The sequence below is a fragment of the Centroberyx gerrardi genome, chromosome 5 (assembly GCF_048128805.1).
Source record: "Centroberyx gerrardi isolate f3 chromosome 5, fCenGer3.hap1.cur.20231027, whole genome shotgun sequence".
Taxonomy (NCBI): domain Eukaryota; kingdom Metazoa; phylum Chordata; class Actinopteri; order Beryciformes; family Berycidae; genus Centroberyx; species Centroberyx gerrardi.
In genome coordinates, this window is record NC_136001.1 from 9,520,069 (window position 1) to 9,547,395 (window position 27,327).

At 40.4% G+C, this 27,327-nt stretch overlaps 1 protein-coding gene across 1 annotated transcript in view; it reads left to right on the forward strand.

Annotated features, from left to right (window-relative positions):
* Nucleotides 1–27,327, forward strand: part of grm7 (glutamate metabotropic receptor 7) — a 240,736-nt gene that overhangs the window by 118,604 nt on the left and 94,805 nt on the right. Inside the window, exons 3-4 of the mRNA XM_071915348.2 lie at nucleotides 13,056–13,191; nucleotides 14,230–14,384. Coding sequence (XP_071771449.1) covers nucleotides 13,056–13,191; nucleotides 14,230–14,384 — 291 coding nt within the window. The remainder of the gene's footprint in view (nucleotides 1–13,055; nucleotides 13,192–14,229; nucleotides 14,385–27,327) is intronic.

Genomic DNA, 27,327 nt, shown 5'->3' on the forward strand with positions numbered 1-27,327 from the left:
TGTATCCTTCGGGCTTCTGGCAGGAAGGATGGTCTGTGATTTTACCGAGCTCCCTAGAGTTTTACCCTCTACATCACTGCTGCGGCGTAATGGAGGATGGAGTTTAGGAAACGCACACAGTAAAACCTGGGCTCTGCTTCTTTCAATAGTGGGAATTAGATTTAGGGTATATGGTGACATGGTTTGCTTTTGTAGTTGGCATAAGATTGTATACAACCTGTTGGATGTCGAATCTAATTATATTGTTGTCTCTCTATTTTCTGGGAAGTGTAGTAGGCTATTATCCATTCTACCTCCTATAGCCCCTATTAAAAGTCTTGCTTTTTGCTCTGGCCTGGTCTGAAAGTACTGTGGTCTAGCCGTCTTCCCCAGTATATGTTTGACCTTTTCCCTGCACACTGAGTATCTGTCTATGTTCTACCATACATACAGAGCTGTAGCGCACCTGACGTTGGAGGAAGCATGAATTCGCACATCACATCCACAGTACAAATTAATGGAGAACAGAGTTTTATAACAAGCAAGAAGATGGTTGTATTTGAAAATGCATTATTTGAAAGTGCCACAAACTAAAACACGACAAAGGGGGAGAGTGTGTGTATGAGGTGTGACCGATCACACAATTAGAATCATCAGGACAAAATCTTACAAATGCATCGATTCGATTTCATTTTATATCTGAGAAATAGACGTACAATATCTGAGGAGGCGCGTGACCCACACCCAGTTTGAATGGACATGACACCACAGCATACATGTCTCCTATACCCCCTATCACTCTGATGGATTCCTCATGCTTGAGAGAAGAGATTACCGGCTGATCGATAGCTCTGTGTGAGAGCCTTTCACTTTGATGGCCTTGTCTTGTACCTTGTCCACTGGTGTTGAACAAGACGATGCCGGCACTCCTGTAGCCATTATGAAAGTAATCTATCTAGACAAGTCAATCTTACTGGTGCTCAATGATACAGCAGGTTGCTGTTGCCAAGTGGTAAGAACATGATTCTTGTCTATTTCCAACCAGACCAAGCTCGGCTGGGATTATCAGCTATATATGTTAGTATATCGTTCACACAAGTCACACATCAGCAGACACTTTTATCCAGCGAGCTTCATTCCAGAATGAGATATCCACTATCTGAAAGAGACGCTTCTTCTTACAAAATTATTTATAGAAAAAAAACAAACAGAAAAATAAATGCAGGTTCACAAAAATGATTAACACGTTTATAGACTGGATCATCTGTTTTTTAGAGATACTGAAGAATACATTTCAGGTACTGTTTTTTTCTCAAAATGACAAAATAATGTTTTGGAATAAAACTTCACTTACACTCACTCGGAAAAGCTTGAAATGTAGCCATTGTAAAAGCTTCACGTTTTACAACATTGTTGCACAGTAGTGGCAGTGTTTGAAGAAATTGGAAGTAAATTATCTTTCACCCCCAATTTTCATCAAGCCACATGTCTACAGGGCCTCTATTCAATAATGAAGCAATTTAATAAGCAAAGCTTTTATAAACAATTATGGGGCGTGTGTGTGTGTGTGTGTGTGTGTGTGTGTGTGTGTGTGTTTAGCATAATTCTGTGGCAGTGAGCCCAGTTATTTATCCTATCCAGGAAGCAATTTATCTTTAGCTGCATGTCACAATTCTAGTATAAATCCCAAGTGTTTATATGCTTACTACAGTACTGCTGCTGTCTTACTCCACTCCAAAAAGGGATTGTTTGGAAAGTCTTTACGGCAAGATTTCCTGAAAAGTGAGAGAAGTACGGTTCCTCACTACGAAAGGATTATGTGGAGGAGACATGAAACAGTTTGACATTGAAATAGTGCAGTGAAGAACATGGGTGTTGAGTGGTGCTTTCAACTCTGGAGACCTGGGTTCAATTCCCAACTCATGCAAGAAGTCTCTACTGTAAAATGTTATCCTGACCGTAACCAAATTGTTTGTTGCCTATTCATAACCAAAGTTTTTGTTGCTTAAACCTAACCCTAACCTTATTCTTACCTAACCTTAACAAAAGTTGTTTTACTTTTGATTTTGCCGAGCTGTCCCAGGGTCAGCTGGGGCGGTGCTTGCCTTTGGGGCGGTGCTTGCCTTAAATCTGCTCAGCCAATCCCAAACTTCATCATATGACATCACTACTTGTGCACAGTTTTGTTATGGTTTTTTTGTGCCCTCTTTGGCATTTTTTTAGATCACATCTTTGACTTGTTCAACTCTGTGCCGGAGGTAAGGACCTTTCTTTTAGATATTACATAATGCATTGGTGGTTTTAATGACACATTGAAATAGCTACTTTTTAATTTAGCTTGGCTATAGCTATTGCTACGTTACTTGCTAATGTGTTTTTGTACTGTTAGAATACTTGGAACCGGCTGGGAACAGTTGCCTCACAATATTTTTTAATGTTGCACAGTTGCAAAGTTATGGAACTGGTTAACTGCTTAACTGCTTAACAGTTAGGTAACCTTTTCACATGACAAACTCGTGAAAGTGTTTTGTCCAATTTGTGCTATTGCCACACAATCCTTCCATGGTGGAGGAGCATAATAATTATTTGTCCATAACACATAATCTGCGTTTCAGAGATCATGCTCATTTCAAGAAATTTCATGACACAGTGTTGGCGCTACAATAATTTGGGGGAGTTGGTGTTGTGAAGTATTGCTAATAATTTCCCAATTATCATCATCATGAAACATTTACTATAGGATTACATACAAGGCATAGGCTAACTGACAAGCATATAACATATATATATAAGCATATAATATAGATTTTTTTTTTTTAAATTCAGTAGCGTTTTTGTAATTTCATGTACCATAAAACCCTTTCATATTCCATGGAGATGTAATGGTAATTGAGTCCTGACGTAGAGAGATGTAAATTTATATACAGTATAAATATGAGCTGTAGAGGGGTTGCCATGGTGTTGACCACCGCATACCCAATGCCGAATGTTTTATTCATTTGTTGAATAAAATGTGGGGCCCGCAACAAATACCTTTTCTCAGTACATATATTTGATCTAGCATACTGCGGTTTTCCAATTGAATTTGAGATGAGGAGGCATGACAATTTGTTGTGAAGGCTTGCATGGAGTTTTAACAGGTGGAATAAATATCCTATCTCCTTCGTCCTTAGCCGTCATGAGCCCAAATGAATGATTTAGAGCCACATATGCATAGCAGTATTATCGGTGAGAATTGATGATTGGTTCAAGGTTGCCTCATACTGTGCTGTGTCTACATAAATGACCAGATTTGACCTCCAATCTTATACCCCAGAACCCATTCATCTACCAGACAACAAAAGGGAGGATTAAAGTCGTACAGAAATTCAAGGGTGGCTGACATACTTACCTCCTTTTGATCTCCCCCCATGGAGAAACCTGTGCTGATTTTGCTGCCACTGTAACAGATTGGATGCATACCTGGGACTCCCAAAGAGGAAACTAAAGCATCTACCAGTCAGCCAACAAATAGTCTTGCATTGACCTTTTTCTGTTCTCACTTCTCTGTGCTAATACAAGAGAAAGATTTGGTTGAATCCGTTGCAGGGTTGGAATGGGGCGTTTATTTAACCAATCACAATCCATAACAGCGTTCAAAACTTTGGGGTTGATGGGAGTCATCTCTGTTGCACATGACATGAGCCTCAGCAACCGACTGACCAAGATGCAATGAGCAGGTTTTGGGGGGATGGTGAAGGGATGTGGAAACCTAATTAGTGCTGACTGTTGTCCAGCAGCTGCGGAACAAAGTCACTATTCCCCTGTGAACATGCATCGATTTGGACTAGGGAAGGAAGAATCGTTCTTTTAGGCTTGCAAGGTTTCAGACAGGGATGCTGTGCTGCACCTGAGAATCATAGCCAAGTACTGAACCGGCGTCTTGCCTTTTCTTATTAATGCAGAGCAACAGATTCAACAGGAATGCATAAAGAAAGATGTCATATAGAAGTGCAGTGGTTTACATGCCTGCGTCACTGCAGCAGCATAGTTGTGCAAATTCCAAGATTAGTTAGTTCTGAAAATACTGCATACTAATACAGGATATATATATGTGCAGGTTGAGGGTTTTGACTTGATGACATTGACTTGATGATTGTTGACTTGATTTTTACTTCTAAAGTTATTGTCTAAACCAGATTAACTATGGTAAATAAATTCAACTATATTCAGCGGTGATGCTCCTCTTCTTACTCGACCTGCTGTGTTTAGCGGCAGGTTTGTTTTGCTTGCTGCCGGCTGTTTATACACTCGATTACAGCAGTACAAGCTGCCCTTGCCGGTGTCCACCCATCACGTGACCTGTCTGTTTAAAGAGGTGATATATGCAAAATCCAGACGAAAAGTGCCACAGCTGCTTAGCTGAAATGGCAAAGTAATTCTTATTCCACTCAACTGGTGCCATGTGTACCAGCGATGTCCTGGCAGAGCTGACCAACTTGAAGTCTACTGAAGCTTTAATTTAGATGCTCGCTATGTGATACAGTGGTGGAGCTTCCATGATGTTGCTCTGAATCCATGGGCCATGGCTTTAAACATGTTTGCAGCTTGGGAGGGAAGCGTAAATTGCAGTCGGTAATGATGAGAAGTGTCTTGAGTCCCTAACATTTATTTTCACTGAACGCTCTGATCGCTCTTGAAGCACCATGATAAAAAAGTAATACATCAACAGGCACTGAAGAACCCAATTAAGGGAGGCTGTCTATCAACATAATGTGCATCTCTCACTCCACTGCTAGCTACACGAGGGATATAAATTTCTCTCTCTCTGCCCCGTACTAACAGATGATCTCTCTTCAGCACTGCAGCAGAGGGGGAAAAAGGGTGAGGGGTGGATCAATTTGGGAAATAAGACCCAAGATAGGTCCAAGGATCTCAGAGTGTAAACAGGCCCTCACCAGTGATTGTCATTCTCAAAATGTCACCAATCTCTCCTTGACATACAAGCGGTTATTCACAATAAGATGGTGTCAAATATCACTACAGATTATCATCAGTCTAGAAGCCACGATGATGAATTCAGTCAAAGAAATGCAGCCTCTCTTGCTCCTATCAACATAGAGGTGGGGATTGGAGGGTTTTATTTCTGGTGTTCATTCCCGTTGCTAGGGGCATCTAATTATAAAACTTGTCTCCTGGCCCGTGTTTCTTTTAATTCATTCCTGCTTCCTCCACCCCCTGGCTGTGACGGGCTTCAGGATTCCTCTAATTGGCTAGCTAATTGTGGTTGACGGGTCAAATGAATCACATTGGTTTCTATGTGAAGGGGAATGATTCTCGCTGTGACTCCCAAGACGTCCTGGGTTCACATTTCAGGCATTTCCTTGCATTTGAGCGCTCCATTATTTTTGATGGTGTCGTGGCGTACTTGTTAGAGTTCATCACATAATGTGACAAAAAGGTCACAGGTTTGATTCAACAGCCATGTGTCCTTCAGCAAAACACTGAAGCCCTACTCACTAACTGTAAATTGCTCTGGATAAGAGTGTCAGCTAAATGACTAAAATGTAAATGTAAATTAGATGAGATTAGACTAAATGAAGTTTTAATGATCCCCATGGGGAAACTGCCATTACAGCAGCATGTAGTAACAGGATACATCAAAGAAGAATATATATAAATAAGAATAGAGCAAATGCGGTTATGTAAATGTACGCAGCCAACAATTCCAACACTTATACAGATATTTAGTAGAGGTGTGTGAATGCAAATGTGCAAAAATAAAAGGTGTTGGTGGATTAAATTTTGCTGCTCATTAACAGGATGTGGAAAATGGTAACGGTAGCAATGTGAGACAAAGACAATGTGAGATTTGTGAAAAAGGTGGAGAATTGAGAAACTGAAAATGATGAAAAATATATATGCAAAATACATACCAGTGATGGGAATATGAGAGTACAAGAAAAGGCGATATGTGAAAGATTACAGAATATAGAGGATGTGCAAAAATGTGCTCGTATTCACATTACTGGGTCTCCGGGGGCCAGACATATGTACAAAGGTAAATACGGAGGGTCAGAGTAGCTCAGGTTGGTGCCTTGGCTCTGTGGTGTCTGCTTTCACTAGATGCCCTCTGAAAGTCCTGATTTTCTGTGATGGGTGTAACTCATCCATCAAACCATGACTTGGATCCAGCTGGGAGGAGTGCAGCCCGACACATTAGGGAGCGGAAATAGCCCATCCAAAGTCTGTTGTTGGAGAGAATTCTTTATTATGCAGTGTTTCATCCACACAACTCCTGCATCTGTCAAACTACCAGAAATGTTTTCCGCCTGTGAGAAATGTGACTTGAATGATGTCTTTCTATTATCCTCGACTAACAGATTTATCGATGCTGTATTTTTTTTTTTTTTCATTCTTTGCATGCTTTCAAACAGATAGGAATATTTTGTTTTCTGAGTCTTTAATAGCTCATGCAGCTCAATCTAATGCCACGTTTAATACTTTCAGTGCCTCTCTTTAAAACTGCTGGAAGTGTTCTGAGTGAGTCTGTCTGCCACTGTGTGTCTCCTTACGAGTGATATGGTAGCAGATGTTGTTTACAACCCCAAGCAAGAGCTTCTGCCTTTATTTTGACTGATGGCTAGACAAACAATCAAACAAACAAACTGTATGCTCTAGGGCTCTTTAGCCACATTTTTCCAAGTCGCACATGCTCATAAGTGTAGAATAAGTAGAGGGAAAAAATACAATATATCCACCTCTACATTTCGATAGGAATGGTTCATTTAAATTTCCTAGGTATCATTAATTCATTTTATTGAGCATATCACTGTCGTGTGAAAACCTCATAGCTCCAATTTTGGTGATTTTCATGTTTTCATTTCAATTACAGGATTGCATTGTCCTGTATGGGTTGAGGAAATTCTCCCACCTCTAAGGCTTATGAAACCTTTTTAAAACCCATTGGATGACGTCAAAAATGCATTGTCATCAAGCTAAAAACAAGCCTGTTTTTCATAGTCCCTGAAAAGTAAGAAAAAAGTTTTCACCTAACCTGCAGCAATATGCTACTAAAATAGTAGATTGTATAATACTAGAACCTTGTGCTTAGTGCGAGCTTCCATAATCCAACTGATAAATTTAGTCTCTGGTCTGTGTATTTGAAAACATATCGCTGTACTTCACTTGTACTGTGTATTAACTTTAATATGCAGTAATTTGCTGTGTTTTGAAGTATCCCTTTTTCTTCAAATTCCCTGATTATTCATTATTTGCCTGCTTGCTTTCTTGGCTGGCAGGCTGGCTGTCTGGCAAGTTTGCTGGCCTATAAATGCACTTCATTTGATCTGTGCTGAGGTAGCTCTAGTCTGTCTCCAAGTGTCCATGTCCTCCATGCTGTTCAGCTTGTCCATGTCAGTCAGCGATGATATAACTGGACATGGCTTTCAGCGTCGGCTCTCTATCCAATCAATCACAATGGCAATCGTATACTATTGTCACCAAAAAGGGAGGTTATTGCACTGTGAAAGGAAAATGTTATGTCAACTTAACACCATAAGTAATACAGCTATATTCACAATTTTCAAGATGTATAACTTAACTTAAAATGTATGTCATGTTATATTGATGTCTCTTCTGTGGATCAGCAGACCATGTTCTCTACCTGTTTGGATAGAGTCCGACTCATGACCCATATTGCATGTTATTTCACTTCTCTCATCTTTTCCCTGGGATCCCGGCGCGGAACAACCACAGTCAGTTTGGGGACATAGCCTGCTATTGGGTGCATCGGGCTGATTTACATCAGATTTGCCCATCTGGACGATCAGAGGGAAAATCCTGATCTGAGGCTTGGTCGGGACTGATGGTCAGCAAAGATTATTTGGTAGTGATGTGGTTTACAGATTCTATCTCAACCATTCCCATCGTCTCACAGACTGATCTGAGCCGCCCTGATCATATCAGACATGTTTGATATTTATGACCCGACATCTGAACCGTTTCTGACCTGTTTACAAGTTTAAAGTGAGAGATGGAGATGGAGTTCTATTAAAAAGTTATAGCCCATCTAACATTGTTATTATTATGCCTTCTAACAACTTGCATAATAATGCATGTTGGATTGCACACATTCCTGTCAGATTAGAGGTCCTGACTTCACTGATGTACCAGTAGTCAGCAGGATAATTAAATTAGTTCTATCATATTATGTATCTCAAAAAATCTGTGAAATCCTTCATTATGTATATGATATTATAATTTTCCTTTTTTTGCTCCTCATATTTAAGGTTGGTTTTTTTTGTCTGTTATTTATATTGTATCATGTCTGTGTGTTTTGTGTTTTTATTTTTCATTCAAGGGATTTTTGCCATTTGTCAGTTGTCTATAAAAACAAAACAACCATTTTGTTTTTTCTCTATTTTTCCCTGTATATTCCCAAAAGCTCCAGTGCTCAATAAATTGCTGATCTCACATTATCTACAGTATATGATGCAATGCTTTTTCAAAATTGGTTAGGATATTAAAAGTCTAGTAATCTAGAGTGCCTTATTCTGTTGGCCACTGAGCTCCACACTGCAAAAAAATCTCCATTTGAATAAGCCATTTAATCTATTAATGAGTCCTAAGATCATAATCTTCTTAAGATAAGTGAAAAATCTACAAATGGGGTTGGATAATTCCACTTGCTTCCAGTGCAAATCCAACGTGTTTCAATAATTTTGTAGAATCAAGACATTTTCTTGATAGTAGAGCAGTGATCTGCCTTATTCTGACTTTTTTCAAGATATTGACACTCATTTCTAGAAAACTCCTGAAACAAGTGAAACTGCATTGGAAACAAGTGGAGTTATCTCACCGCATTGGCAGAATGTTTCTCTTGTTTTAAGAAGAAAATAAGATTTGAAGGCTGAATATGAGATTAAATGGACTAAGACTAAACTAAGATGGACGTTTTTTGCAGTGCACAGGAAGAATCGGAGGTTAAGTGCCTTGTTCTGGTTGCCTGGGTCCAGACCTTTGAATCCGCCCACTCCACCGAGTTGACTGATTCTGGTCTGGCATCGTGACATGAAACAGCGGTTTCTCAGTTGAAAAATGATCGGTCCAATGAGCGCTGGGGGGGACTAACGATTAGCCAATCAGCGCCACGGGCTGGACTAACGCCGTTGTCAAGCTGTTGTCAAGCGTTGTCAAGCTGTGTGCCGGGAAACCAAGGAGGAGTAATAACAACAATGGTGACGGCATATAGATAGAATATACACATAGACGGCATGTCTTCTCAATATCACCTGACATCGTACTTTGTTTTTACTTCGCTCCGTGTTGTCAAAGATGCTCTATACTTTCTGAACCATCTCTGGTGTTGTCATGGTTACGCATCAGTGTCGACTTAAAATGGCGTTAGATTCAGGCGGATACGTTGGTCTCTAGTGGTTGGTTAGGGAAAATCGAATCCCCCTCCCCCACGGAAATCGGTTAGAGTGGAGGCAATGTCAGACTGAAGATGGAAATGGAGTGTAACGAGTTGACAATTCTGTCTGATATCAGGCAATTGTTCTGGGGCAATTTGACAATAGTTGAGCAAGGGCAGAGGATTAGTTTGTTCACTTCACTTCATCACTGTTCCCAGATTTTCCATGCTGGTCTAGCAGATACTAACTGGGGACCTTCTGATCATAAACCCACTTCTCAAACCTTTAAGTTACTGCTGTCTCCAGCAATGACAGTTACGATACATTGCCCAACACAACTAGACCACATTTGGTCTTTCGCGAAAAGTGTGTGTGAAAAAAGAGCATTGATTAGTTTATTTATTTAGTTTAGGCATTCAGGTGGACAGCTTGTTGTAATCCACGCCCTCCCTTTATCGACGGCCTGTCAGGTCCCTCACTCTGGGGACCATCAGCAACACTCGCTACCGACAGGGCAGTAAAAATAACTCATTCAGGTTTTCCTATACTGGAGCGGTGTCTGTCTGGTTAGTTGGAGTGCAGCATTTATTAAAGCATGGCCCAGGACCTACATTTTGGTACTCCAGGAAACAACAGTAGCCTTAAACTCCCTGTCTTAGTCTGGCTCCCATGATGAGAGACAGTTTCCATGTGGGTCCAATGTTGAAAAGGTCTATAGACGGCTGCTGTTGTGCACTACAAGACAAAGATACAACCTGCAAAGCTGCTAATCAAAGGATGGCTATAGCATTTAACTCAATACAGATAGAGGAGTAATGTCTGTGCCTGTGTGTGGGGGAAAAAAAAAAAAAATAAAAAAAATAACTCCAGAGGTGCTATTTGTTTCACGCTGCTGGGTTGATTAAGTGTGATAGAAATTTCAGATCCCCATGAAGATTATATTGACCTTTGAACACTGAAATTGAGTTCTCAATGGGTGGTTCATTGGAATGTACTGAAGCATATTGATAGTATACTAGGGGTGTGTGGAGATGCTACGATTTGTATTTGTGTCAGTATTTGTTCAACCAACCAAATTATTTGTACTCATAAATCCGGGAATAGGTGGAGCTTAAACTGGAAGTGGGTGTAGTTTAGACTGAAACATTGTTGAGATATTAAAGCATTAAACTTGTGGTTTTGCAATGATCCATCAATAATAATGAAGTATAAAAACAGACTGCAGATATTAGATATTATGTAACTGTAAACACAGGCTTTTATAAACACAACCAAGAACAACCATCGCCAGAAAATATTATAAACAGGAAAGAAACCCTGAACTCAGTGACTTGTATGAGCTGCAGAAACACTGGAGGACACTAAACAGTCAATTAGGAACTGAAAAATGTCTTTATGATGAATGAATCAAAATATATTTCCTCATTCTTACTCTAAACTACTCTATGCAACTGGATGAACCCCACCATTTAACCCAACACTGCTAGAAGGGAGACGATAAACAGGGATTATCTTCATTATGTACTACCTTGTTCTATGAACTGCACAACCTGCTTCCCTGGGAGGAATACCAGGGACTTTGGTGACTGTGCCCCTACTCAAATTTATCTTTAAAGCTCAAAGTATTTTCTGAAGAGCAGTAGTGTGGAGCGATGGGGAGACACAACATCTCTGGATGTTGTGCTGTACTGAACAGACTCAAAGGACTGGAAGTCTTAATCCACTTCCAGTCAAACCAACTCCCCCTCATAGAGTGTATCAGAGCAGAACAAGAAAATGAGAAAAAATTGGCCTCCCTAATGCTAAATTAGTAATAAAAATAGTTATGACTATGAACTTTTCTGAGTTGATTGGTAATGTGGTCATCTATCAGGCTGAGGAGTGCAGGCCTCGGAACAGGATAAGGCTCGCCCTGAGTGGAAGCAATAGACTTTGCAAGTGTGAATGACGTCAGTTAAAAAAAAAGAAAGATTTTGGTCCAGATTCATTAAGATTGTGTTGCGAGGGCAAATTGCACCTCAGTTGCTGGAGCTAAGAGCGAGTTTTCATCTTATTCACTAAGAAATGTATGCAAATCAAGTTGTGGCGCAAACAAACCCTTGAAAAGAGCCCTGTGTAAGCAAATAGGCCCCTTCATCACCAATTGCTAGCACAAATTGCATGCTTCAGCTTTAAGACTAATCCACCATGGCTGGCAACGTTGCGTGCTAAAGTGCCCATTGTAATTGGAGCGCTCTCTGATCTGATCTGAGATTGTAGGATGGAAAGTTTCTCCCTTGCTCGTCTGGCTTGTTGGTGTGATGCCTTGCAGCAATGATAGCAGCCACTCTGAATGGCCAAAGTCTTTGTACAAAGTCTTTACTCCACTTTGTTGCCAAGTGTTAGTGAATTGGCCACAATCATGATTTGCATGGCCTTGCCTGCAAAGTGGCCAAAATAATGAAATTTCCATATGATGATTTACACATGCATGATCATGACAGGCGTAAAGAGGCTTTATTTTTGACTGTTAGGCATGCTTTCCACTCATTGCACACAGTTAGTGAATAGCGTGGCTTTCTGATTTGGGTATTTTGGTGATACAGCGCACGCTCTTCCCTGCACAAACCTGGGCCGTAGTTTGTTTTAGTCTCTGTGGCAGTTGGCTACCAATTCTATGCAAAGATGTAGCCATTGTAGAAGTCACACTATTTACTGCATGCCTGCTGAACTACTGCTCTCTCTTCAGCTAATGGTGTGGTAACCAGTTGGTTGTGAGATATTAGGGTTGCAATACACCAGTTTTGTATGACATTCAATAATCATCTAAAACACTATTAAAGGATAGATGCAGGATAAATACAAGAAGGGGAATTTATTCCACTCCAATATCCTATCCTAGGACATGGAGGCATCCAAGTATCTCCTTACAGGCCACAATAATGTGTCTCTGTAATCAAAGTTCCACCTACATTGTGTCTGTTTCATTGTAATATGATCATATTTGCACTTTTGTAGTCTACATCATATTGCTCTCATATTGGACTTGCATATTAAAATCTGCATAGTAATTAAAGTGCCTGTCAGTTCAAGATCAGATGAAAAGAGATATCCAAAGCTAAAAAGAGCAAATCTTTTTGAGAGCTTTTGCATATATGTGATACTCATCACTACTGCATGTGATGTCAGGAACAATCGCTTTTTGATCAAAAAGTTTTTTGATCCACTGCTTTATTAAGAGTTCATCAGTTGTGCATCAATGGAATAGAAGTAAAAGAGTGTGCACCCAACCAAGTGCTGGCTGATGGGGCTTATCGAGTATAGAAAAGTGAAAAAAAGTCACACTTTTCGTTCAGTTGAGTGACATTTATTGAAACTAGCAGCGTCTCAGCCTAGAGCTTTCATGGCCTTTCTCCTCATACCCTGAAGAAAGCTGTGCACAGAAATGTGGGTGGTTTCAAGAAATGTCAAGCAGTTGAGAGAGAAGAGCACAGCTCTTTTTCTACTTTTTTCTGTTGCTGTGCACCATAAAGTGTGCTGCTTTTTTCCTTCTTTTTTAGTTCTTCAAATGTAGCAAGTTTTACTGCACAACCTTTCAGACAGAGTCTTGGGGGAATCTTTAAGGATGTTCTCAAAGTTTAAAAGTCTCTTTCCATTGAAATATAATTACTATTGCCCTTTGCTTTTTTTCTCTCTCTCCAGGTGGAATCTGTATAGCCCAGTCACTGAAGATCCCCCATGACCACAAACCCTCCGACTTCGACAAAATCATCCGTCTGCTTCTGGACACGCGCTACGCCAGGGCGGTCATCCTCTTCGCCTCTGATGAGGATATCAGGTAAGTAATTACTCTTCGTTTAAACACTGAACTACCTTGTGCCGATAATGACAAAAGGCTGTATGCAACTGTGGTGAACGGCGGTGTCCAACAAGTTGCCAAGAAACATCTGAATACAACTGTGACCATGTGTGTCACTTTGCTGTGTTTGCTGGGGGCTTTGTCCATCTTCATTGCCCCCAAAAGAGATTAATATATCAGCTCCATTACAGTCATTTCAGTCTGTGAAGATGACTGCCATGATGAGAACTGTAAACATGATTGAGAGTGACATTAGGCATGAAGTTCAGGCACTGTAGATTTTAAAGTACAGTTTACAGTATTTTGTGGTGCACTGGGTGATTCAAGACCGTTAGAAGACCTGCTGGCAACAACCATATGTGTTTCAAATAACAAGTTATATCAGTCATTTAGGTTAAGTTTTAGAGGCTGCCAAGTCTGGAGGCTCAGTCTAATAATACATATCACATACAACTGCTATCACTCACAGAGGCAAATTCAGGCACAGACGGACACACACACACTCAAGCTTTGCATGCGAGCGTGTGCTTGCATGTGTGTATGTATTAACATGCTATACACTACCAGTCAAAAGTTTTGACACGCCACATTTTTTCTTCTTCATTTTTACAATTTTCCACATTTTAGAATAATAGTAAAGGCATCAAAAGTGTGAATAACACAATTGGAATTATGCAGTGACCAAAAAAGTAAAAATCAAATCAAAACTATCTTATATTTTAGATTCTTTAAAGTTCTTTTAAAGTTTTTGCCTTGATGGAAAGGCAAAGGCTTTGGAAAGAAATTCATACATAGGTTCAACTTCACTATTTATATTTGTCTAAGAAACACATTTCAAGCATTTAAGCATAAGCCTTTAGATCAAAATGGCTTTAAGATAATGAAAAACATAGAACATTCAATCAGGTGTGTCCAAACTTTTGACTGGTAGTGTATGTTTAATTCTTGGACTATCCTTAATGTTGTGTGTGTATACATGCACATTTTGACTCACTGACGGTGCATGTTTGATTCCAGGGGGATCCTGAATGCCAGCAAGCGAGCGGACCAGGTGGGCCACTTTATGTGGATCGGCTCAGACAGCTGGGGAGCCAAGAACAGTCCCATCCACCAGCTAGAGGATGCCGCTGTAGGGGCCGTCACTATACTGCCAAAGAGAGCCACCATCAGTGGTAGGTTCTTCACAAATCTTTTTTCTTTTCTTTTTTATTATTTCTGCAATGTCTTTGGTTTTCGGCAGAAACCTTGTGTGAATATTGCCAATTTTGATTCTTTCTTTGCTTGGTTGCCTACTTACATATGTATGTCTTTGGAGTTGAAAACTATTGAAACTATTGAAAATACATTGAAAATACATCACAAATGCAGGGGAGTCAACGGGAAAACCAATCCTGTTTAAAACACTCTAATGATATATCAGGGTAACACCATCATTCTTCCAGAGAGCCACCATCAGCAATATGTTCAATAATTCAATATCCTAGTTAATGTGGGGGGTTTTAAACTTTCACTCCACGACCGAGGAAACAGTAATTTAAAAAAACATTGTACCTTGCACTTCTTATAGCTCTTATTTATCTCATTTCTTCCCTAGCACTTCTCTCTTACATAATCATTCTGGGGTCACAGGAATACTCTTGGCACTGTTGGCTCACCTCTCTATTGGTGGCTTGAATGTTGCAGATTTAAGAAGCTTTTTCTGCTGTTGCACTCATTTTAAGTTGCTCTGGAAGGAAAAAAAGCTCAGCTAAATGCCTAAAATCTAAATGTAAAGTGTAAAACATACTAGTACGCTCGTCATAAGGCAATGTAATCATTCAGAAACGGGCCTGACCCATTTAGGGTCCAAGAGAATAGTCATGTTAGTGGAAAAATAATTTACGCTGCCAAAGCAAGCCACCTCCAGTGGTACATGAGAAGAGTTTTATATAGAATACAGTCTTTCTTTTAGAAAAACTTGTGTAAGACAGGCCTCAGAGAGATGAAGGTGGTATTGTGTAAGCATAAACATCTGTCACTTATCACTTATGTTTGCTGATCACAGCAAATGTAAGTGATGGTTAGGCTGACATGCAGGAAAAGAACAAGATGGTATTGACTGCTTTGTTCATGATGCTGACAGCAGTGTCATGAATTGCCAGAATTGGATGCATTGGTATCACAGCACTGCTTTGTAACTACGGGGAATTTGAGTGTGGCTGTCGTATCAAACAAAGTTGTTGATAAGGACATAGAACTGTTTTTGTTTTGCAGGTTGTTAACATGAGGAGTTTGACTCCTAATGAAATATGAATCATTTGTTTTCTTGATACACAAACAGTACACAGCGGTGCTTAAAGCGATTGTAGATAGGCGAAAAAAAAGGTGGTAGGTTTTTTCGCCTATTTACATTTATTGGTAAATGTATTTTTTCTTCGTTCCATCAGCATGAGTTTCTTCTGACTTGATTTCGGTGTTACACTTGTTCAAAATGAAAGGTTTAATAAACATAAAGAAAGCGATTCACTTAAAAACAATTCAGCAGAATGACTACTTTTTTAATATATTGTCCGAATCTGCTTTGTTCGCATTCGTTTATGTGCTAGAAGTGTGATTTTCAGACCTGTTCCGCCATACAATGGCAGTGAATGGCAACGCTATTCACCAATCGTCTCTACCGGAGCAACAGATAACAGGGAATTGCTGATTTTGGGATTATATCATGTCCAGGAAGCTGCACAACCCAAGGTGCTACCAAAGTTCAACATCATTGTAATGGGAACCAGACAAATTTGACGTTTTCTTATAAAGGTTTTATCAAAATCCTCCTGTGTGCTATGAAAGCATTCCTAATAGCACTATCAATATTTTGTTGTAACATCAATGTCTGACCTTTCCTTCTCCTCAAAAACCTATTTCACATTCCTACTGTGTACATGCTAATATACAAGCATCGCCGTCAGCTACTGTAGATCCCCAAACTGGAGGAGGAGCTCAGTGTGTGTAACCTTGGACTTGCTCTAAAGTGGCCCTGGAGAGCCCATGGGTAGTGCACTAATAAACAGCCTCCCCTTTGATGTGCTCTGTGATATCTTTTGTCCCGCTTTTTGGGTAATGATTTATGGAAATGGATGCTTCCTGGGCATAAAGGTGGTGGGAGAGAATACCGGGCCGTGACGGGCAGTGTGACCGCCTGAGGTGAGGGCAAGAGATGCATCCCAGCAGACAGACTGAAAAAAAGAGAGAGGGAGAGAGGATGTATTTGGAGTTAAAGTTATTGAGAGAGAGAGAGAGAGAGAGAGAGAGAGAGAGAGAGAGAGAGAAAGAAAGAAAGATGGTACTTATACTATGTTCAGACAGCAGACAAATTTGTCTTTCAAATCTGATCTTAAACGATGACTGTCTGCACACTTCGGTCCAATAACTCTGGATTCCTGCAACAAGCTAGTAGCATGGAAGTTTTCTTGTTGCTTTGTTTGTTTGTATGTTTATTTGATAATCAAAAATAATCAGTCATGCATTTATTAAAATCATTGAGGATAACACATACAGTTTCCAAAAACTATTTCCAATGTGGTACTCTTTTAAAAGACAAGAAGCTAAGACAAGAAGTAAACAGATAATTCAGATAAATAATTCTACTTTTTCTGACTGTTTTTATGATGATGTTTTCTTTTGTCTTTCTTTCTTTATTTAGGAATGTCAAGAATTGACATAATTTGACTTTCAGTCCTTGTTCTGAAATGAGGATTATAACATCGTAATCACAGCTGTATCCTGAATGCTTCCTCCCCCTTTTTGTTCCATGTAGAAACATAGAGATACTCAGACACATTGAAGGGGTTTGCCCTCTCTACATCTTCCCCTTCCAATTCCTTTAATATAATTCTCCCTTTTTACCTTTTCCATGCACTCATCTTGTCCCTTTATGTAACTTGTACCAAAATATTGCTGTTGTGGATAATGAGTGGATAAGAACAAAATTAAATACCGTATTTCCTCTAATATTGGCCTGGGCCTTTATTTACCTCAACTGCAGAGGGTACCAGGCCTTTATTGGAAGCAGGCTTATATTAGAGACAGGCCTTTATTTCTAATTCCCTCTGTTTGATAAGTATATTTGCTCATATTTTAGTATGAAGTTTGATTTTCTGATCTGCTTCTGTTGGGGTACGTTAGGTAGCCGTTTTTTTGTTACTGCAATGCATTACGATAATTACGGTAATCGACGACGGCATGCTCCAGAGACTTCCGCCGGCCTGTGGCACTTGTATGTTACTACAAACTACAGTTACAAACAGGCACCAGGAGTTTATTTTTATATTTATTTATTATTTATTTCGATGCGCGAGCTCAGTCCACCTGACAGCCCTCTGTTCTGTCGGCGGCATGGAGGTTTCGTTGCGCCGAGGGCTTACTGCCGACGCTTCGAGTTTCCCAGGGACACGGTTCCGGCCAGTGCCGATAGCTGGGCACCGATTTGTTCCCGGTGATCCGGCCAAGATTTCGGCGGGGTCCCCACGCCGATGCGTCACCGGGTGTCCCCAATAGGCACGGGCCGTGGGCGCGGTGGAGAGGCAGCGGCGGAGAGAGGAGACGGACACGGTCCAGCCATGTACTAGGTTTTGACCTAGTCTTGTTTCCTTTGTTTTTTTCCCCGGCCTGTATTTGGGGCTGGCCTTTATTTGTTCATGTCGACCACGGCCCCGGCCATTATCGGAGACCCGGCTTTTAATTGACTACCGGCCACTATTAGAGGAAATACGGTAAACATAAATATGTACTATATCGAAATCAGCCAGTTAACTTAGTCTCATACAAAATCTGGTGCAGTTTGCCCAAAATTTTTATGATGACATTTTCATGCACCAGTATTCTGTCGCAGGCTCTCCTCCATGTTTGTCATCCTTGGCTTTTCTTGTCGCGATGTGTGATGTCACATATGTGTTGTGAGTGGAGTGTCGGAAAAAAAACACTCGACTCAATCTGAGTCATCAGACTGAGTCATATTTTCAGAGATACAATTTGAATTGCAGTTCAAAACAGCTGCAAATGGGGTATAAAATCTGATCTGAAAAGGTCAGATTCCATGTTTTTTTTGTTGTTCAGACTTCAGAAAACATATCCGACTCATGTGAGATGTGTTAAAAAATGGGATTTGAGCTGCCCGTCTGAAGATACTCTTACTACAGCAGTTGTTAATTGCTGAGACTGAAGCCTGGAGAGGGACAGAAAGAAAGTCAGGGACAGAGAGAAGGAACAAGAGAGACACAGAATGAGACAGATGGCGAGGCAACACAGGGAGAACAAAAGGGAGAGAAAGTCGGCGACAGAGAGAAAGAGAAAAGGGGAGAGAGAGGTAGAGACCGAACGGAGAATAAGCCAGAGTGATGGTTTCAGACTAAGAAGTTTCCCCCAGTGGCAGAGGACGCCTGCTGTGTCTGTGGCCTCCAGCTGAGATAGATCCACTTCCCAGAGTCAATTATGCCCTATAATCCACAAATCTCAGGCACTTAATGTCAGGCTGCCGAAAAAACTACTCAACCAATGGACTGTATACAGCCGAAAAATGGAGCCAACCCAACACATTACTATTATTAACTATATGACAGCTTTTTAAAACTCTGTGGAGTATACATAAAAGGACCAACTGGTTCCTGCCATGACTAAACTGTAATGACTTATATTGTTACTGGATAAACTGGTTAGAACTTAAAGAAATAATTCTGTTACATTCTCTAAGGGTAAAAAGAAAAGGAAAGAAAACTCAGATTCCATGCCAGCTGATATCTGACAGAAATCTTGTATTGATGGAGATGAAAAACACCTTTTTTTCTTTTTTGATAAGAATGAAGACCATGGGCCATAAAGCAAGTACTGTACAAGTCTCACAACTCTAATTTTCAAATTTTCTGATAGTTTTAATGATCATTCTTTTTCCACATATTACGGTTTTACCAAAGTCCCTTAGTCTAGAGGTAGTCAGCAAATCATATACGAAGAGTTCACTTTTTGTTTTATTTCACAACAAAAGGATAAAAAAAAAAAATAATAATCTGAAACATGGGATGATGTTTAAAGAGTTGAACTGAGTTGATTTTTATTTTTCAATAAATGAGAACAGAAAAACAACAGCGGCAATTACCACAATAGCAACAACATAGAATAAATAAATAAATACATAAATCAATCAATAGACATAAAAGAAACAAGGAAACACACACCTAAACACACATGCATGCATGCATACATACAGGCAGCGTTAGCACCAGACAAAATAATTAATGGAAGCCAAGGGAGAATAAAAAGAAGGAAAAAACAAACAAATAGATAGATAGGCAGAGCAAAAACAAAGAGAAAAGGAAAGCTGGCCTTGCAATGCAGATATTCATAAACATCCAACCAATCTCTAATGAGGCAGCCACAGAAGGGTCAGTGTAGTTAAGATATTGGTCTCATGTTTGGTAGAAAACCTCCATAGAGGAGTGAACAACACATGCTAGATATTCATTGGGTATAATGAGTTGAATTGTCACACACATATCAAGACACCCGATCCATACAGCTACAAAATCCCTCCCCAATTTGTCTTTGTTTGTTTGTTATTAGCATTAGCATTAGCACTTAATTGGGTTTTCACTTAAAGGATAAGGCTGGTGTTTTTTAATGCATTGCTTACCGTAGGGGTGTGCGATATGACGATATTAGATCGTGAACGATTAAAATGTCTCCACGATCTGCCTTTACAGAGAGATCGTTAGTATCGTGCTACAGTGCACATTCTATCAGTTGCAGTTCTATGGCTCATACACGCATCCAAAGTTGTTTTCTCAGCCAAATCTTAAATCACACTATTTGCTAGTCCGATTCGCGCCTTCCCTAGAGACACACCAATAAACCAATAATAGCAAACAGTAGGTAGTGCCTTGGATTTCTTCCCCTCCCCGTTTTTATTTGGCTAAGTAGCGGCATGGATGACAACACGGAGGAGTTGGTCCCTAAAAAGAATTTGACATCGGTAATATGGAAGTGGTTTGGATTTTCCAAAACCGACACGGCGCAAACAACAGTTATTTGCAAATATTGCAAAGATAAGGTTCGCACGTCGGATGGCAACACAACGAACCTTTTTAACCACCTCAAAAGAAAGCACCCGAAAGAGTATGCTGACATTCAGACAGTGAGGGGATCCCACGTGAGTGCATCAGCTACAACCACACAGCCAGAGGCTACAAGGCCAAAACAAACAAGGCATTTGAGAAAGGCACTCCGTATGACAGGACAAGTAAGCGCTGGAAAGAGGTAACTGATGCAGTGACATTTTACCTGGCCAAGGATATGATTCCCATAAAAACCGTGGAAAATGAGGGTTTCAAAAGACTGCTCAAAATAGTTGATCCGCGGTACAAGATACCCAGCCGCAAATATTTTTCCAACACGGCCATTCCACGGCTGTACTCCGAATGCCGCGACAAGATTCAACACAAAATTCAAAACATCCAGTTTTTTGCTACAACAAGTGATTTATGGTCTAGCCGCACTTCAGAACCTTATTTGAGTCTGACCATTCATTTCATTCACGACTGGAAGCTGTGCAGTGCGTGTCTTCAAACAACATACTTCCCACAAGACCACACGGGTGAGCTCATAGCACAAGGCCTGAGGGAAGCGCTTGAATGTTGGGGACTGAAAGAGGAGAACATGACTTGCATGACCACAGACAGTGGGGCTAACATGGTGAGGGCCTTGGAGCTCAACAGCTGGACTCGTCTGCAGTGCTTTGGGCACAGACTTCACCTAGCCATCGGTGAGTGAAACTAAAATAAAATATTGCCACTGGCATTCAGATAAGGAGTTGGTTCATAATAACAATACTGTTATATTAATAAAATAACTACAAATTACAGTAGGAACAAAGAACAGAGTAAAATGATGAGATTAGTCTACAATATAATTTACATTTTATTATATTAAAATGTTTTGTATACAAAATATATAGTATTGTAGAATAATCACTGTTTTCAATAAAATAGTACAATTTAAAAATATAAACAGTTGTGAATAAAAATTTACAGTGTGATTTAGGTTAAATCTGATTAATAAATCTTATTCTTCTTTTTATTAGAAAAAAGCGCCAAAGACCCTCGTGTTGATCGCACAACATCTATCTGCAAGAAAGTGGTCAGTACATTCTCCCTCAGCTGGAAGAAAAAGAGGGACTTGAGTAAGGCTCAAACAGAGCTGAAACTACCTCAGCAGAAACTCATCACCGAGTCACCAACACGATGGGGTTCCAGACTCAACATGATTGAGAGAGTGTTGGACCAGGAAAAGGCCATTTCTCAGTTTCCTGAAGGCAGACAAGAAGACGAGGCATTTGGTGCCATCATGGCAAGAAATTGATGTGATGGAGTCTGTGAAGAAGGCCCTGAGTCCACTAAGGGACTTCACAGATGCACTCTCAGGTGAGGACTATGTGAGTGTGTCTTACGTAAAGCCAGTGCTTCACCTGTTGAAAGTCAACATCTTGAACCTGAATGACGACGACACTGAACTAACAAAAACAATGAAGACAACCATTCTCGATTACCTCACTGCCAAATATCAGGATCCCACCACTGATGACCTGCTGGATATGGCTTCACTTGTTGATCCAAGGTTCAAAACCCAATACATTGACAGCGACAAGACAGAGGGACTACAAGCCAGAGCTGAGTCTGAGCTGGAGTCCCTGCTGACCGTACAAGCACAGCATCCAGCAGCATCGGCTCAGCCTACATCTACCTCCACATCACAGAGCCCTGAGGCAGAACAAACACCACCAAAGAAAGCGAAGAAAACACTGGCCAGCTTTTTGAAAACCTCAGGTGCTGTAACTGCAGCCGCCACATCTGCTTCCCCATCTCTAAAAGAGGCAATAGATGGGGAATTGAAGGCCTACCTGTCCACACCAAATGCAGACAGTGAGATGGATCCTCTGGAATGGTGGAAAGTCCACGAGGGAAACTTTCCAAGGGTTAGCCAACTAGCTAGAAAGTGTTTGTGCATTCCATCAACAAGTGCTCCCTCAGAAAGAGTCTTCAGCACTGGTGGCAATATTGTCACATGCCAAAGGGCAACTCTCAAGCCAGATAAAGTCGATAAACTGGTTTTCCTGGCTAAAAATCTGTGACTGTGATCTGTCATACTTTGTCTTCTTTTAGAAGGAGACATAAGTTGTAAGAAGATGTGAAAGATATGTTCTAAAGCTGCTGGGTTTTCAATAGTCAGGATTCAGACATATTATTGCACCTTTGGTTGATTGTTTTGGTTCTGAATCACATTGCACTCTCTTAATTACTTAAGAGATTACAAGAGTTAGTTTACATTTTTATTTAACCTTTTTTTCAGTAAGCTATTTATAGTGTTGTTTTACCTTTTGAAACCAATGTTCATTTTGGGAGTTATGCTAAAGTCTCTGATTGTACTTGAAGTCTAGACCATGTTAAAATGATTGTTGAATGTTAATACTTTGCAGAATTGCATTAGATTGCAAGAGTTTACATTTTTATTTAACCTTTTTTTAAATAAGCTATTTATATTGTTTGAAACTGGCTTTTCCTCATTGTCTCAATGTCTTGTTGTTCTGTTTATTTTTATTCTACTTTTCATGTTTATTAGAATGTTACATACTGCTACCTCAAAAAACAGAAAGTGAATAGACTGGTTTTGCTGAGGATCTGCGTCTAATAAGCTACCGGACTGTTAGAATTCCTACCAATGTTAGATTTTTTTAATGTTATGTAGCAAGAGTGCACTTTACTTGAGTGTTGTTGTCTACCTTTAGAAACCAATGTTCATTTTGGGAGTTATGCAAAAGTCTCTGATTGTACTTGAATACAAGTCTAAATTCTTGCAGAATTGCACACTTGATTAAAATCTGTTCAAAAAGGTACTTTGGCCTAAATGGTCTGTTATTCTTTTTTCTTTTAGGTTTTGTTACCTTGTAGGGCTATATTTTTTTAAATAGGGAAATTAGTTTGGTTGTACTGTTCAGTAACTTGCAAAATAGTCTTAAAAACCAACATGAAAAAGAATCATGATAAGATTGTGGATCGTGATCCTGCCTGAAAAAAATTGTGATATGATATTTTTGCCATATCGCCCACCCCTAGCTTACCGTCAACAAATCCTATGAAAATAACAAAATCAACAATGCGTTTGCTCTACTCCCGTTACTTTCTGACTTCCCACCTACCGTTTTTAGCCTTCAACCCAGAAGTCATTGGCTCCAATTGTAAGCTAAAAACCTTGAAATTCAGCTCACAAAGACATAGTTTCAATTTTAAAAATCTCAAACTGTTACCATGAAAAGTCAGGCTGTTGTAGTTATTACCAAATCAAATTCAAATGGGAACAAATTCTTCATTACGCCGGGGACTATTTTCAGTGCTATGGAACTACTTTCCTGAGATCGCAAACGTGTTTACAGCCGGCTTATTAAGTTGTTTGAGGAAAAAGTCGGCTGGCCCAGTGCATCGTGATGATGAAATATGCTGCCAGAGCAACGGCATGGCTCTTTGACGTGTTTTTAATTGTTTTTTTAATACAATGGAGTTCTATGGCTGCTGGGACATGGCTGCATTGGGCACCGGCTACATGGACGAGACTTGTTGGCAAAATAAAATCATTGCTGATTTTGTTATTTTCCTAGTATTTGTTGACGGTAAGCAATGCATTAAAAAACACCGGCCTTATCCTTTAAAGTTTAACATTAGGAGCTATGTCAAAGAGAGAGACAGAGAGAGTGTTCACAACAAGCATGTTTGGAGCAGTTTATTTGAACTCTGCAATGTAGTTCAGTTTGTTTGGGCAGGTGAGAACGATGGCATTTGAACTCGGGTTCATCAAATAATGGCACCGAGACGCCTGAAAATGTGAGTCTTGGTCCTCTTCCAAGCAAACTGCAGTGCGGTTGGTTAGGAGTGAGAATCTAATCCAAAGCAACTACAGGAAACAACCCCAAAACATCTGATAGCCAGCAGTTCTTCATTCTTGGAAAGCTTAGTGTAACAAAAATGAACCAAGGGTAAACCATATGAACTCCATCCCACTGACAAAATCTCTAACCTCATGGGATGACTTTTGTTTTGAAGCCCTGGTTTTGCTTGTGTGTGAGCCTGAAAACTAACTTTTCCACAATGGTTGACAAAAAAAAAACCAACAACATGAACTGTAGGTGTGATTGCATCCAGAGACAGAGAGGAAATGAACAAGAGAGAGTTTTGTGAGGATAGATGCCTGCCTACATCAGCTCTCACATCCTCTTTGTTTGAAACACAGAGCTTGTGGGTTCAGTGTACCATGTGTACGAGGGAGATAGGAGGCTGTGGATTTTAATCTAGCTGTATGTTTAAAACATGATCTATATCTGCCAAGATGGATGTCCTCCTGCACACATTTGCCTGAGAAAACAGGAAATGAGAGGGAGCTCCCTGGAAAAAAAGCGTCCCCTTTAATCTCACAGTTAGCGCAGAGAAAAGACAAATTGAGAACACTTTAACTGTATTATGTATGAAAGGTAGGCAACGTTTTGTGGCTGAACACATGACATGATGATCACATGCACTTGTGAAAAGAAAGAAAAATGCATTTGACTCAGAATGGAGAGTTGTTATTATTCAATTTATGACACTGTGTATTCCTCCCTTTAAGATTTAGACTTTATACATTGTGTACTCACCAAGGTGTCTTGCTGACTCAGTTTGCTTGGATTGCAAAGTATTTTTTGTTTGTTCAGGGAAGACAATAGATAGATACAGAAGACAAAAAAAGACAAAGCCATAATCCACAAACCCATGATTTCCTCAGTGTGACAGGGCTATGCATGATAAAAAGCTATTGTTTATCAAGCACCAACGCACTGTGCAGCCAAATTCTTGTTTATTATTTCTCTGTTTAAACTGAAGGTGGCCTAACACTGTTGCAACCATCCACTAACAGAGCATTAGCAAGTATGATACCCAGGACAGTCATGGTCGAATTCACACTTGTTACTGCAACACTGACCTACTGCTGTATGACTGCAGTGCACCACAAAATAGCCCCAAAAAACTAGACTAGACCCACTTCAAGGTTTTGGAGGAGGAGTGCAGACATGGTTCTTTAAAGAACCTTGGTCAAAGAAACAAGGTTCTTTCTGGAACCAGAAATGGTTCTTCTATGGCATCACTCCGAACAATCATTTTTGGTTCCAGTTCGCACCTTTATTTTTCTGTGTACACATACTGTAAATTTCTGTGTAACTACTTTACCAACCATCCACACATTTGCAAAGTCCCATCTCATTCTTCCTCTCTCTCAATCGGTAGTTTTTGTGATCAAGAGAGAAACACTTGAGCTCTTCCCTGTCATGCAGTCCTGCGTGGCTCTGGTTCCGGGGATGTGGCTGCGGCGGCGGTGGGATAGCTCGCAGTGCCACGAATAGGCTATTTCCTGGAGTAGTTAGCTAATTCGGTGGGAAGGCTCGCTGGCAGCCTGTCACAATGGATTCCTCCGGCGGTGGTGTGAGAGGGAACACTAAGCTGACAAACGACGAAGAGATGGGAGGAGAAGACGCTTTGCCGCTGACACTGATCACGCTAAGCATCCCTACTCCCACTTCACACCAAAGTTTGTTTGTCTTTCTTTCTTATTCCTTCTTTACCTCCATTTCCCTTAAAACATAGTTAGTTTTTTGTTTTTCTAATATACTGTACGTCTTCTATTTATTTTCTGCCATGGTCCTATAATTTGATTTAGCTTAATATTTTTGTCCAGGAAACGGTGTCTTCTGTGCCATCCCTGTGTGAACCACTTTAACCTCACAAGCCTCTGTTTTCTTTCAAATTAAGGATTAGTCTTATCTTAAATAAGGGCACTAAACGACTTTTTCCAATTGTTTTCCCCACTCAAGGCACAGCTAAATAAGGGGCAGTAACCGACTTTTTTTTCAGTTGTTTACTGGCTCTGGCCCCTGCAGCTTATCTGGCTGTTATTTGAGCCCTTGGCAGTTAGTTTAATTTTGTCCATTAGAGCCACAGCTTGGCTCCAGTTTTAGCTGTGACCCCTGATGGCTTCTGTTTGTTTGGCTACTTGTTGTTTTGTAGTTGTTAGACTCTTCTGTCCGGCAGGGAAGGACAGTGTCCCACCAGGAAACATTTGAGCCTGCATGAGTTTGCAAAAGAAGCTCTATCACTACACAGGAATTCAAGTATGGGCACAAAAATGTATTTTGGAAAAGCAATCCATATAAACACGCTACAGGTGCCTTTTGCACATCAATCCCACAAGTCTTAACAGCATGACAGATAATAATGAAGGCAGGGTGACCAGCTAGAGAGACCATCCTGTAACCAGAGGGTCACTCCGACCCGTAGTCTGTTTTTGAACAAAAACTCCCTCCCTCCATTTTTAAAACCTCAAATATGGAGGGTGGTGATATGAGTGAGCAACCAGTGTTGCAACACATTTTGTTCTCAAGCCAGAAAAGCAAATGACAAAGCAGTATTATTTTGTTTTGAGATATAATGTACTACCTCTTCGCTAGTTCCAGAGACCTGTACATAGAGGTAATGCCCCTTTAAGTAATCTATGATCTTTATCAACCTCTAAGTAAGTTGGAAGGAAGTAAAACATATTGTTTATTGCCCCTTTAACATATTTTGTCAACTCACAAACAACACCTATCCCTTAAAGTCATTGCATGCATGATAACAGTGCTAGAGAGAGAGAGTCACGGCGGGGATGTCTTGCCTGGATGCTGCTCACCCAACACTGGCTCCCGTACTTCTTTATATTGGGGTCTGCTGATGACCGCATTACTGCCAGGCGAAGTCGGCCATCAGCGGCCATTGATTGCAGCTGCAGGGGAGTGAGCAGCGGGCAGGTCAGTGGTGTCAGACAGTTCATGGTCCTGGTATCTCCGGTGTCTCTGGTCTTCCACCTTCCGTGCCCTGCAGGAATCGGAGGCGAGAGATTGGGTGTGACCCGGTCGTCACACCTGTTACATACCTGGAGTGTGACGTGATGCTCTCTCCCATACAAAGAGAAAAAGAGACAACATCAGAAATAGTCTTCTCCAAGTCCTGCAACCACAAGAGTTGTTCCTGCCAGCAT